Source organism: Caretta caretta, chromosome 5 (assembly GCF_965140235.1).
Source record: "Caretta caretta isolate rCarCar2 chromosome 5, rCarCar1.hap1, whole genome shotgun sequence".
Lineage (NCBI taxonomy): Eukaryota > Metazoa > Chordata > Testudines > Cheloniidae > Caretta > Caretta caretta.
Window position 1 is genome coordinate 25,626,798 of NC_134210.1, and position 12,562 is coordinate 25,639,359.

At 40.2% G+C, this 12,562-nt stretch overlaps 1 protein-coding gene across 1 annotated transcript in view; it reads left to right on the top strand.

Moving 5' to 3' along the window:
- The window catches only part of LOC125636734 (sperm flagellar protein 2), a 75,245-nt gene that overhangs the window by 10,909 nt on the left and 51,774 nt on the right, over positions 1-12,562 (top strand). Inside the window, exons 8-14 of the mRNA XM_075128429.1 lie at positions 118-257; positions 1,441-1,568; positions 1,678-1,816; positions 3,782-3,919; positions 9,050-9,210; positions 10,017-10,203; positions 11,385-11,556. Coding sequence (XP_074984530.1) covers positions 118-257; positions 1,441-1,568; positions 1,678-1,816; positions 3,782-3,919; positions 9,050-9,210; positions 10,017-10,203; positions 11,385-11,556 — 1,065 coding nt within the window. The remainder of the gene's footprint in view (positions 1-117; positions 258-1,440; positions 1,569-1,677; positions 1,817-3,781; positions 3,920-9,049; positions 9,211-10,016; positions 10,204-11,384; positions 11,557-12,562) is intronic.

Below are 12,562 nucleotides of genomic sequence, written 5' to 3' on the forward strand. Positions count from 1 at the left end.
ATTTGAACACCTGCAAAGTTTATTTGAAGGCAACTAAGCAGCTTAGGTGTCTAGGTCCATGTATTTATTGTTATTTAAAATATATTTGAGGGTACTAATTGTGCATTTATATTTAAGGCTCCGTTCGAGGAAAATCACCAGGGAAAAAATCTTCACCAGCTACACCTGAAGATGTACCTCCTCCCACCCCTGTAGAACCACCGCCAATTAAACCAGGATCAGATGAATGGGTTTATATAGATGAGCCACTTCCCAAGGTGCAGCAGTTCAAGATTAGGAATCTTTTATATGACTATACTTTATTGAGTTCTAGATAACTTTTTGTCCATTACAAATGAATTCATTCTAAAACATATTTCTAATACATAAAGAATATCTGAGAGATGGTAGCATGAATTATAAATATAAATACCTAAAGAGATGTGATTTTAAAAATATGCTGCATCTCAGTGTACAGTATTGAAAATATCTGATAATTTGATAATGACATATATTAGAAATTTATGGATAATTCCTCAGAGTGACAATGCACATGGTTGACAAGATGGTAACACTTTAATATTATGAAAGGTGTATCCAGAGTAAATATTATATTTTGGCAGGGTATTTGTAATACATTATAACTAAGGCTAAGTTTTTGTCACAGATATTTTGAATAAAAGTCAGGGACAGGTCACAGGAAATAAACAGAAATTCACGGCAGCCCGTGTCCTGTCCCTGACTTTCACTAAAAATATCCCTGACAAAAGGGGTGGGTGGCTTCAGCACCCACTGCTGCTGGGGCTCCCGAGTCCCCCACTGATGTGGTGTGTGGGAACTCCAGGGTCTCCCTGCCCCTGGGGCTGGGCTGCAGCGGGGTCCCCTTGCCCTGGGCAGCTGGTAGCTGCAGGATCCCCTGGCCATGGCTGCAGCTGCGGCTGGGCAGCTGTGGGGAGTGCCCGCTGTGGCTGGCAGCTGAAGTGGGTCCATCGGCTGCCCGCCGTGGCTGAGCAGCTGTTTGGGATCCCCCCGCCTTCCCGCCGCGACTGGGCAGTTGTTGCGCGGGGTCGCCTTGACCTGCCCTCCAAAGCTGGGCAGATGCAGGGGGGCCACCGGCCGTGGCTGGGCAACTGCTTGGGGTCTCCCGTTTGCCGTGGCTTGGCAGCTGCGGGGAGTCCCCCGCATCCCCTGGGGTGGCTAGACAGCTGCAGGTTGGGGGCTGTGAAGGCGGGGCTGGGTGGGAGCTCCAGCCCCAAGGCAGAAAATGTCACGGAGGTCAATGGAAGTCACAAATTCTGTGCCTCCGTGACATAATCGTAGCCTTAATTATAAATAAAATAAAGGAAATATATTGTTAACCTGATGTCCAAGATACCTCTTTCCTATACTTGCTGATTGTGTGTTTGGACAGGCTGCAGGAAGTATATAAAGTAAAGATTTGTGTGTTTTAATAATTAACAGGAAATACCTGAATTTTTAGTACCTTATTGGGAAATGGTAGAAAATACATATGAAAATACCATCAAAACTATACTTAGATGTTTAAGAGAAGAACAGTATTCTGTGATTCACTACTTAGCAGATACTAGGTGAGTAACAGTAGTTAATTGCATTAGAATTCTCATTTTATATTATTCCTCTAGCACACTATGTATGTTTTAGCGCTAAAACTCCTTTGTTTTGACTCACTGTTCACAGAAACCATTTTAAGGATTATCTGAAGCGTCCAGACCATAAGCAGGAGTTTGTATCTCAGTGGCAATCTGATTATAACTCCATTGCTGATGATCTGTGGGAAGATGAGGAAACAAAAGCAGAATTACACCAAAGGGTTACTGTGAGTAAATGGCAAATGTTTCAATTTTTCTAGCTCTGGAGCTTTGTGCATCTTTGGGCATTTGAATTCACACAGGATTGATGTAATATGACTACTAATGTACTAATGCTACCTTGTCTAGTCAACTATTATATGAACACTTCTCACTCTCCACCACCACCAAACAGCATCAGTCACCAAACAGAGCCAGCTTTGGCACCATCCCTGCTGCTCAATGGCTGTGGCAGTGTGTGGTACTGGTCTCAGAGCCTAGGCCTCTGATCGAGTATGTCCTCTCTTCCCCCCACTAAGCATGAGGAAGAAAGAGGAGGGAAGGGAAAAGCAGCCCCCGCATGCTGAAAGAAAAGGAGTAGGGGGGAGGAGAAAGAAAATTAGAAAGGGCATATGGAACACTTCCTCAGCCTTTTCCAGGTGAGCTCTCACCCTCTTCCCCCATCCTACAGCCCCAGAAAATGTCTCTGCCACTCCTGGCCCCATCAAAATTGCGGCCCAGCTAGTGAGGTGAATATCTGAAAAATGAAGAATTGATTACATGACTGGCAAAAAGAAAGAATGATTTCTAATATCAAAATGTCAAAATGTACTTTTTCCAGGATAATAGCATAAACCCAGTTAAAAACAATTTCAAGAAGCTAAAAAGAAATACAGGAGTTGGAATATCCCATATGTGATGCTCTATCTCAGTGGCAAAACCTAAGGTCACATGGAGAGAAGAATAGACTTTATGTGCAGAATTCCAGAAGATGGAAAAAATTGTGGCAGTTGCTACTAAAGAATCAGCTTCATTAAATAGAAATGGAATGCAAGTGTACATCTTAGAAGATCTGCATACAATGAAATAAAACTATTGTAATTTTTCATATTGCATGTTACTTTTGTAATGCCTCCTCTTGGCCATAGTGATTATATTATTATCAGTAGGAAAATAATTTAAATTAATACCTACTACTAGTGGACTGAACTTAGCCACTTATATTTCCCCTTCCTTTGCTTTTTTTTTTTTTTTTTTACATTGTCAGCCTGCAACTGATAAACTGGTAGGAGTGGTGAAAAATTTACCCTGAGTCAGACTTTTTGCTGCATAGAGAATGTTGATACTCTGTGGTTGTGAAAGAGACAGTGGTAGTTGTTTTAATATACCATGGCAAAATCTTTTCAGCAGATCTTTTCAAAGCAGTTGGTATTCTGGTGAATCTTACTTGTATTAACTCTGTTACAGAGATGAGTTTATTACATTGCAAATAATTTCCCAACTGGTTTGCTGCAATGATTGATTAGATCTGGCCTGAAGTGCTTGGCATCATTTTGGAACAAGACGTTATAAATGCAGTGTCATTTTTCTGCAGTGCATTGCAATGAAATCCTAAAAGCCTAGGGAACTATCCTGGAGTTTAGTTATAGTGGGCATAAGACTTGGAATAAGCACTGTTTCTTTTTCTTTTCATTCTTTTCCTTTGTCAAAAATATGGGTCAGTATACCAGTACCTCTGTTCTCAATGTTGTTCTTTTTTGATGTGTTTACATAGAAGAAATATGGGAAATCGCCATTAGAGAAAGGACTGAGTGCCTTTTACGAACAAAGCATGATGGGTACCTTCTTTCAGGTTTAAAGGCCAGTGCAGGTGCATCTCAGCTTCAAAGACCTGTTTGCCATAAGTAGCTTTTGGCCTAACAAAATTATATTCTGGTTCCCAGAACTGTGAAGGTTACAGCCTCCACCACCACCAATTCTCACTCCAGTATTGGAGAAAAAACAGCACGTACTAGTTGTGCATTCATTGGTACCAATAATACTGGTTGAGTCTTCTTCTTAGTCAGTCCATGCCCGTGGTGGGTCTCCAAGGCTACATTTTGTTGATTGCTTTTTGGCCAGTTTCTTTTGGATTGACTTTTATTATACGTAAATATATGAAAGATAGCCTAAGGTTTTACACATCCATTATTTGCAATAGTATTTGTATTTAGGACCTGAGGGACCGTCTCTGGGATATTTGTGAAAACAGAAGGGAAGAAGCAGAGCAAGAACGTAGTGATATCATGAATGATGGCTGGTTACCAGATCATATGGGAATCTTGATGAACCATTTCTTTTCACTTATGCAGGTATGGTAAATAGCTAAATCAGTATAGTCCTTATCTTGCAGTTGCCCAGGCAGACTCTTGGATTAATGTATTTATCTCAGTGGGACTTCACGTATGTGGTCCCTTAAGACTACATGGTCAAGACCAAATATCCCTTTAATTCAACCCTACTAAAGAAGGAAGCTGACTGAAGTGAGGAGTGAGAAAATATAAAAAAGAAGAATGCATGTGCACTCCTGGCATTGTATCACCTTCTGGGCAGAGCGGATCGAGAAAAATACCAGTATCATAGTCCTGTAAAAATAAATTTTTGGGCTATATTGCATAGTGTTGCTATTTGCATTCAGCTTACCAGTCAAATCAGTTTAGTGAAATATCCTGGTACTGGTTATCCTTTTCTATTTATAATGGCCTCTGTTCTTAACTTGGCCATCTAAATGCTGTAATTATATACAATGTTACCAGACCCTCCTATTTTAAGATTGCCCAACACTTCCTTTTATAAGACCTTGTTTTCAGTTCCTTATAACTTTGCCAGACTTTAGCCATTTGGGATGAAATTGTAGATGCCAGATGTCTTTTGGAAAATTTCAGCCAAAACAGTTCAACCATTTCTAAGAGTGAAGCAAAGGGGAAAAACATTGTTTTACCATGTAAAAAAATCTGGTCATCTTTTTTCTTTGGAACATGGACTTGAAATTTGATAGGGATTGGCCTTTGTGTCAGGAATGTGCCTTTTGCTGTTCCTGAGAAATTCTGCTCACATTTGGCCAAGTTATAAACCTTTGAAAAACCTCACATCACACATATTCAGTAAAAGCTTCCTAGAGTTTAAGGATAATACCTTTGGAGATTTTTATCTGTTAATGAACATGCTCCAGCCCCTCACAGCTCCTAGTGCTCACCAGACTGCTCATGCACCATCACTACAGAGTGACTGAGCATGTTCCAGCCCAGGGCTACAGGGTTGAAGCTGGACTTCCCCTGTAATTGCTGCTTCCAGTTGCTCCAGGCAAGGGCATGGACAGACACTAGAACTGAGAGCAGGGAGAGACTCTCTCCTGTGCTCTCAATGACATCCTTCCCTTTTAGTGCCCAGGCAGCATGGATGAAGAAGGGATGGAGGGAGGGAAAGGAATAGACTGGGACAAGGAGTCTGTTGAGTCTGGAACTGGAGGAGAGGAGAGACACTGTGAGTGAGTGTTGGGGGTGGAGGAAATTGGGACTCAGGTTGGGGACTGGGATTTGGTGGGCAAGGAGACTCACAGCTGCAGCTGAAGTCAGTGAGAGCTGTATTTTGAATATAAAGTGCTATTTAATGCTAAGTACTCTGAAAAATCAGGTCCTAAGCTTCTTCAATTAGGCATTCAAAATTAGTGGATAGTTTTGACTTTAATCTCTCTGTGCCTCAGTTCACCCTCTGTAAAATGGGATAATACCATCCCCTCCCCTCACAGGGGTGTTTTGAAGATAAATAAATGTTTGGGAAGCACCCTGATCAGTGCCATAGAAAAGCCCATGAGGAAATTCATAATTCTGTATTGAGACCAGGGTTTGAATAGTATGCTGTGAATAAACCAAAGGCTATGCATTGAATCATGCAGATAAAACAAAATATTGAATAACTGATCTTAATAGAGCACCATCCATCCTGTGCACTGAATGAAGCAGGACATCGATGGAAAAAATATCATGTGATCATGTAATTAAAAACTATCATCAAGCCTACATGGAAGCGGATTGAATTAAAGTTGCACAGATAAGCTTAATTCTGTCATTTCCTAATTTTTAAATGCTTGACATTGATTATATATATATTTTGGAGCTCTTTTACAGTATCATATTTTAGAGTATACACTCTAAATATCACTTTTCATAGATGTATTGACAAATGATGCTGTACATTTAAAAACATCCTTTTTTTACAGGCTTCCATTCTCCACAACATCAAATCAATGTTGTCCATGCTTCAACATCCTGAAAAAGTTTGCCTTTCTCTATTTAGTTGGGCTAGTCTCTCACTATGTCAAACATCAACCCTTCATCTGCCATCTTCAATGACTTGTTTATCCAGTTCTTCTTCGAGTCATGTCCCTACGGATGCTCCACTCTAGGTGCACTAGAGCCCCCTGCAGCTTTGATCTGTGATTTCTCATAGCAGTGTCCGTTTGGCCTGCTCATCGGTGTTAGTCAGTCTCATGCCCATGCCGTTGTTATATAGCACTGCATGGGTGAACCACTCCCAGTTTCTTCTTAACTGCCTTTGCCTGAGACGGAGCTCTAGCAGTTGTCCTATTGAGATTCCCTCAACTCTGTTTTTCTCTTTTACTCATGTAACCCATCTGCCAGGTGCAGTCGGCAGCCACAAGGGCCAGGTTCAATATCTAGGGGTTCCTTTTTACAATACAACTGAGCACTGGCTTGAGCTCCCCCACCCAGTAACCTGGGAAATTACACATCACCCCTGGGCACCTCTAAGAGACAATACTTCCCCTCTCTCAATGACTGAGGCTGTGCATAGAAAAGAAACTTTATGAAAAGAGGGAAGTAACCTGACATTAATTTGGGGAAACCCCATAAGCATGATGATTCAGAAGTTTATGACCATGAGCAAAACACCCACCCCAGAGTACATTAGGCAGTGTCCTTTGCCTGAAGTTCTCATCTTGTGGTGAGGAAGTCCAATGCATTTTATTGTAGGCCAGGATAACTTTCAATATGGAGTGCTCCTCTTTAGCCTATCATCTGCCCCAAGGGTCATGTTGGTGGTAGCAACGCAGCTGCACAGGAAAGGTGTTTTAGTATTCTCTTATCTGGACGATTGGTTGCTGAGCTGCCCCCTGGAACTGACGTCTCGGGCAACTTCCAAGGCTATAGGCCTCTTTCTCAAATTGGGCCAACAACTGTACATACAAAAATCCATCTTGACCTGGGTACAGAACCTAGAGTTCATAGGGGCACATCTTGATGGGGGCAATGATAAAAAGAGCCAACTTTCCTCAGCACAGATTTTTGGCTCTTTCCAACATAGCAAAGAGAATTCAGCTCAGACCCCAAACCATGAACAGGAGCTGCATTCAACTACTGGGGCACATGGCAGCTACCACCTTCATGACGGAACATGCCAGACTTCGAATGGGCTGCCTTCAGGGGTGGCTCAGAACCCTCTATTCACACACTAGGCACAGTCTAAATATGCTTCTTTCCGTACCTACCTTCATGAAATAATCCCTCAACGGTGGAAGGACCATCACAACATATGCACAGAAAATCCATTTGCACATCTTCCCTCAGTGATCATTATAAAAATGGACACCTCTCTGTTAGCATAGGGAGCACAATTCAGCACTTACACGATCCAGGGCAAGTAGATGTTGCTAGAGACGATGCTACAGGACTTCAGCTCGGGGCTCTGGGCTTCAGCCCTGCATGGGGCACTGATGCTTTGGGGCTTGGGACAGGCCCATGGACCCCCCGAAACCAGCTCGTGGCCCTCTCGGGACCATGTAGGCCTGGTTGAGAACTGCTGCTCTAGAGGGTGCTGGTGTGGGTGTGGATGCAAATACGTATAAAAGGTGGATTGTGGGTTGGATACAATTTAATTGCCGCAGATTCGGATCCAAATTTTTGTATTCGCACAAGGCTGTACTAATAGTTTGTTAGTGCACTTTGAACTATCCTTCTTTGAAACGAGTATAGATCAAAATGCACTAATGAATGGGTAATGAGCATCAGCAAGGTCCACACGGACAGTTAGCGCAGAGTAGGCTAGTGCAGGGTGCACCCACTTTGCTATGAACTAAATTCATGTGTAGTCAAGCACTAAGTGTCATTGAAAGTTAATGCAATTTTGGCTCCGAAGTCACTGAGCTGCTTCTGAGTTTTCCCCTCAAACTGTTACCTCCTAAGTAAACCCACCCAAAACATTTCCCTACCTCCATGGAATTGACATGATATTTGCTATCATCACATTGTTCACTTTGCTTGTGGGTTATACCCCTTCCCCAACACTTAGTTTCTTCAGGGCATGGATCATCTACCACTCTGGGTATGTACAGAGCCAAGTGCAAGGGAGGCTGCATTCTTGGTTGGCCCTTAGACACTACGTTACTTAACATGATTAATAATAATTTTACCTACTATCACCTTCATTGACAATAATGGGTAAAATTATTCGTGCTAAAAGTAGCAATTCTGAAATTGTGCTATCTATATCTTTACATTCAACAGCTTTGTCAGAGAAAGCAATAAGAATAGCAACAAAACAGGCAGAGAGTTCCTGATTGCTGAAATCCTCTGGTGTAGGTTTTACTATGGGATTCTATAATATGTTCTTCAGATCGCTATATTATTGTATTAGTGTAGATTTTATATACTCATTTTAGCGAGGTCAGATATCCCTAACTAGTCTATATCAGATTTCCATCCACTTGCTTTATTTTCCGTAACCAGACAGAAAAATTTTTATCTTTAACTTATGGCCAACTGGCTGCTTTACACTATGAGATTTTTATTCTTTTTGTGAATGTGGTTTTGTGCATTTTCCCATGAATATGCAGTGCCGTTTTGACAGTTAGAGACTCTGACACTACTGGTTTAATAAATCAAAGCATGACAGGTGCTAATGCTTTTTGGCTTCACTCTGAAATAAATAGATGTCTTGAACCTTACAAAATCCACTTGTTTTTTCTTTAAACAGCTTGCACAATTATAATTCTTTCTTGGCCATTTAAACAAATTTCTTTTGCTTTATATTATTATTAAAGATTTTTAATAATTTGGATTAAAGATTTATTCATATCTGTTTAATTACAGTTTAGAAGCACGTGGTAGATTTGTTTTAATTAATTTTGTATATATATGTGTCAGAATTAAATATCAGTATATTTATATGTTCAAATTAAATATATTTTCCGATTTCATAGCTGATATTGTTATTAAATCTTAGAAATATCTATATTAAAGTTTTGAACACACATTCTGAAAGTGTACTTTTCCAGTACAAGTTGTAGTATGTATTTATTATAAGATACTTAAACACATATGATCAACCAGTCCTATTTTGTAGCCTCCATCAAGCATTCTCATGATGTAGGCATTACTTTAGGGTATTAAAAAACAGAAACTGCTTTGTTCCATCCTGTTCTGAAGGTTGAAGTGGACCGTTTTCAAGATACAAAGAGATTTCTACATGACTATTTCAGGGGAATGGAAGGCAAAATGCCAACAGAGGCCTGTCAAGAGTTCACTAGAATCCCATTATTGGATATTGTTAATGTAGAGCAATCTGTGGAACAAAGCAAGTCAAGAAGGTAAAAACTGCATTGTAAAAAAAAAAAGTAACATAATTAATATAGCATATAAGTATGTTTGTCCATGTGTTACTGTTAAATAGATAGACTATGGTGATCACAGCCATATGATAGATGTTGAGTATTGTAATGTATTTAATTTATTATACACTTTTGGCTGCCCCATCTATACTCTGTGCAGTAACAAAACAACAAAAACTGACGGATAAAAGGTTCCTTCTTTCCCCCAAATTATGACAGTTCCCCAACAAATCCTGCAACTAATTATAGTTAAGTATTAAACATTTGGTTCTGTATCAGTGACGAAATTAAAATTTCACGAGCATGGCCTCTGAGATTGTGGTCAACTGAACATAAGTTAAAGAAGCCTTGGTGGGTGCGTGGAATTAAACACAATATTCAAGGTGAGAGTATACCATCACTTGTATATAACAATGGCATAATGCTGTGCATAACAATACCTATATTGATACCTGAATGGTTACAGTCCATCAAGACCCCATCAATATGTATATCAATAGTTAATATCAATCCATCCAGTGTGTATTATTTGTTGTCTAGTCCCCTGGTTTTGTTTAGATCAGTCTTGAGTTCCTTATAAACCTCTCTACTCTAGACTAATCAACATGATTTTGTGTCATCCACAAATTTTACCACTTGTGATCCATGGAAGGGTTCCTCCTTTTTCCATTGCTATCACAGACTTTGAAAATGGGGTTCTGGTTCTCTTAATGTAACTTAATTGCACCATGTAAACATATACTACACTGTCGGGATAGTGAGTTATTTCCTATTTTGTTTTCAAGGATTCCCATGGTTCCTCGTAGACCCCCTTCTCCTGAAATAAATGTCATCAAGCAGAAAAGCAAAGCAATTCAACTAAAGAGCAATAAGGAGGAGAATTCCTCTGAAAGTATAATATTTAACTTTGGGGCAGATGAGAAACTTATCATTGATACATGGCAAGCAGCAGTAACAGCAGTATCAAATATGGTAAGAAATGCTTTGTTTAGTAAAGATTCACAGATTGGTTAAATAGTTAGATCTAAATCTTTCCAGTCCAAATACCAGACCCATGCACCAGTATCTCAACTCCATGGCTGCTGTTCCACTCCTGATGTTCCAGTAATCGCTGCAGCCCTAATACATCCCTGCTATAAACGGGGAAATGGCAGGATCAGCATAGTAGCAATTCCTCCTCAGAGCTCTGCTCTGTGTATATCCACTCAAATCCTGTCTCCCGCCTCCTCATATGGTGGAACCAAACAATCCTGGTGTTAGAAGTGACCTGTGAGATAAGGAAGAGGGATCAGTATTTGCCCCTTAGTACATTTTTTCTTAAACCTTCCAAAAATAAATCCTCGAGCAGAGATTAGACGCCACAAGTCTTCTCCAGCTTTATTTTATAGTGCCCAAAGTGTGCTAGCTGTGTCACAGCTAGTTTCGAAAGGCAGTTCCTGGATCAGTGGCTAGGATTGATGGCTTTCCCCACCTTTCTGCACTTTTACAATATGGTCAGACATGTTGTCCTCTACAGTGAATGCCTTAAGATAACTTAACTCTAGAGGCCTTGTCTACGCTGCCACTTTACAGCACTGCAACTTTCTCGCTCAGGGGTATGAAACATCACCCCCAGGGGACCCCTGCGGCCCTGCAAGTTTCAGTGCTATAAAGTGGCAGTGTAGACAGTTCACCAGCCACTCCGCTCATGGAGGTTTTTTTTTTTTTTACAGTGCTGGGAGAGCTCTCTCCCAGGGCTGGTGCCGTGACTACACAGCCATGTTAAAGCTTTTAATGTTTAACAGCAGCGCTTCAACGTTGCTAGTGAAGACATATCCTCAGTTCTTCAGCTTCTCAGCCTTCACTGAAGCCTAGCCCTGCTTTGGTTACCAGTTGGTCTATTTCCGCTGCTTCCCTTTAATACTTAAATAATTTCTTCTGTGAAATATTTAAAGCTGCCATCTTTTTCCTTCTTGCTTTTTTGGTTTAACAACTGTTTCTTTATTTAATAAACATATACTGATCAGATATGAAATCAAGAATCAAAATATCTAATTTATATTATACATCCAGCAGCAACCACTAGTAGAAAATAAAGGATAGCTCGTTCAAAATATTAATTGTATGGTCTAGATCCAGAATCGTTAAGTTAAAATATTAATATGAATATTAAGGTAACTGCTGAAATACAATCAAAAGAAGCCGAGGAAGAAAAAGAACGCCAGCAGCTAGAAAAGAAAGAACAAGAACGTCAAAAACCTTCTCAGGCAGCAGGAGGCAAAGGTGGTGGAAAGGATGCCAAAGATGCCAAGAAACCACCTCCAAAATCACCCACCAAAAAGAAAGGTAACTGAAGCATGTGCTTTTCTTTTAAAAATAGAGCATAAAACTATTCAAATTAAATGAACGTATGTTAAAAAAGAGACTAACTACAAAAGTTTAATTCTTTTCTCTCTGTTCTTTTGATAGTTCAAAACATGATATATCAGTGTGCTGACATGGTAATGATAAAGAAATCCAGAGACTGTTTAGTGATAGTTGGGTGAATTAAATCATAATAATATTTAGGGATAAATGTTCAAAGTAATACCAGAAAGTAATACTTGCTAATCTTTTTCTGTGCATTATTTTGGAAGTGTACACATTGCAGCCATTTTATCAAATTATGTCAATTTTTTTTCAAAATGCTTGTTCTTTTTTAACATTAATCTCCTGATGTAGCTAAAACCATATAAATACTTCTTACTTTATTAATAAGGAACAGGATAAAAATAGTCCAAGGCTATTATTCCACAGTATAATGTAACAATCTTTATAATATGATAGATCAATCAGGTCTGTCCCTGCTCTATCATCATTCTGACAAGGTATAAACAATGTATTGTTTAATTGCATTCTGTTAGCACCTAGAGACCCAACCAAGATCAGGGCCCTATTGTAATAAGTACCATATGTACATGTAATAAGAGACAGTCTCTGCCTCAGTGACTTGACAGTCTAAATAGAGAAGATAGACAAATGGTGGGGGAAAGAAAGTATTTTAAAAATGGGCAAATGAAGTGGAGAGAGAGTATGTGTATATCTACACAGCAGAAAAACCTGTGCTCTGCCACAGACTACTTGTGTAACCTTGGGCAAGTCACTTAGCATATGTCTACAAAGCGAAAATACACTTGCGTCAGCGAGTCTCAGAGCCCAGGTCAATTGATTCAGGCTTGTGGGGCTCGTGCTGCAGGGCTGAAAATAGTAGTGTAGATATGTGGGATTGGACTGGAGCCAGAGCTCCAAGACCCTCCCCCCCCCCCCCCAGCACCCGGGTTTCAGAGGCCAAGTTCCAGCCCAAGCCTGAATG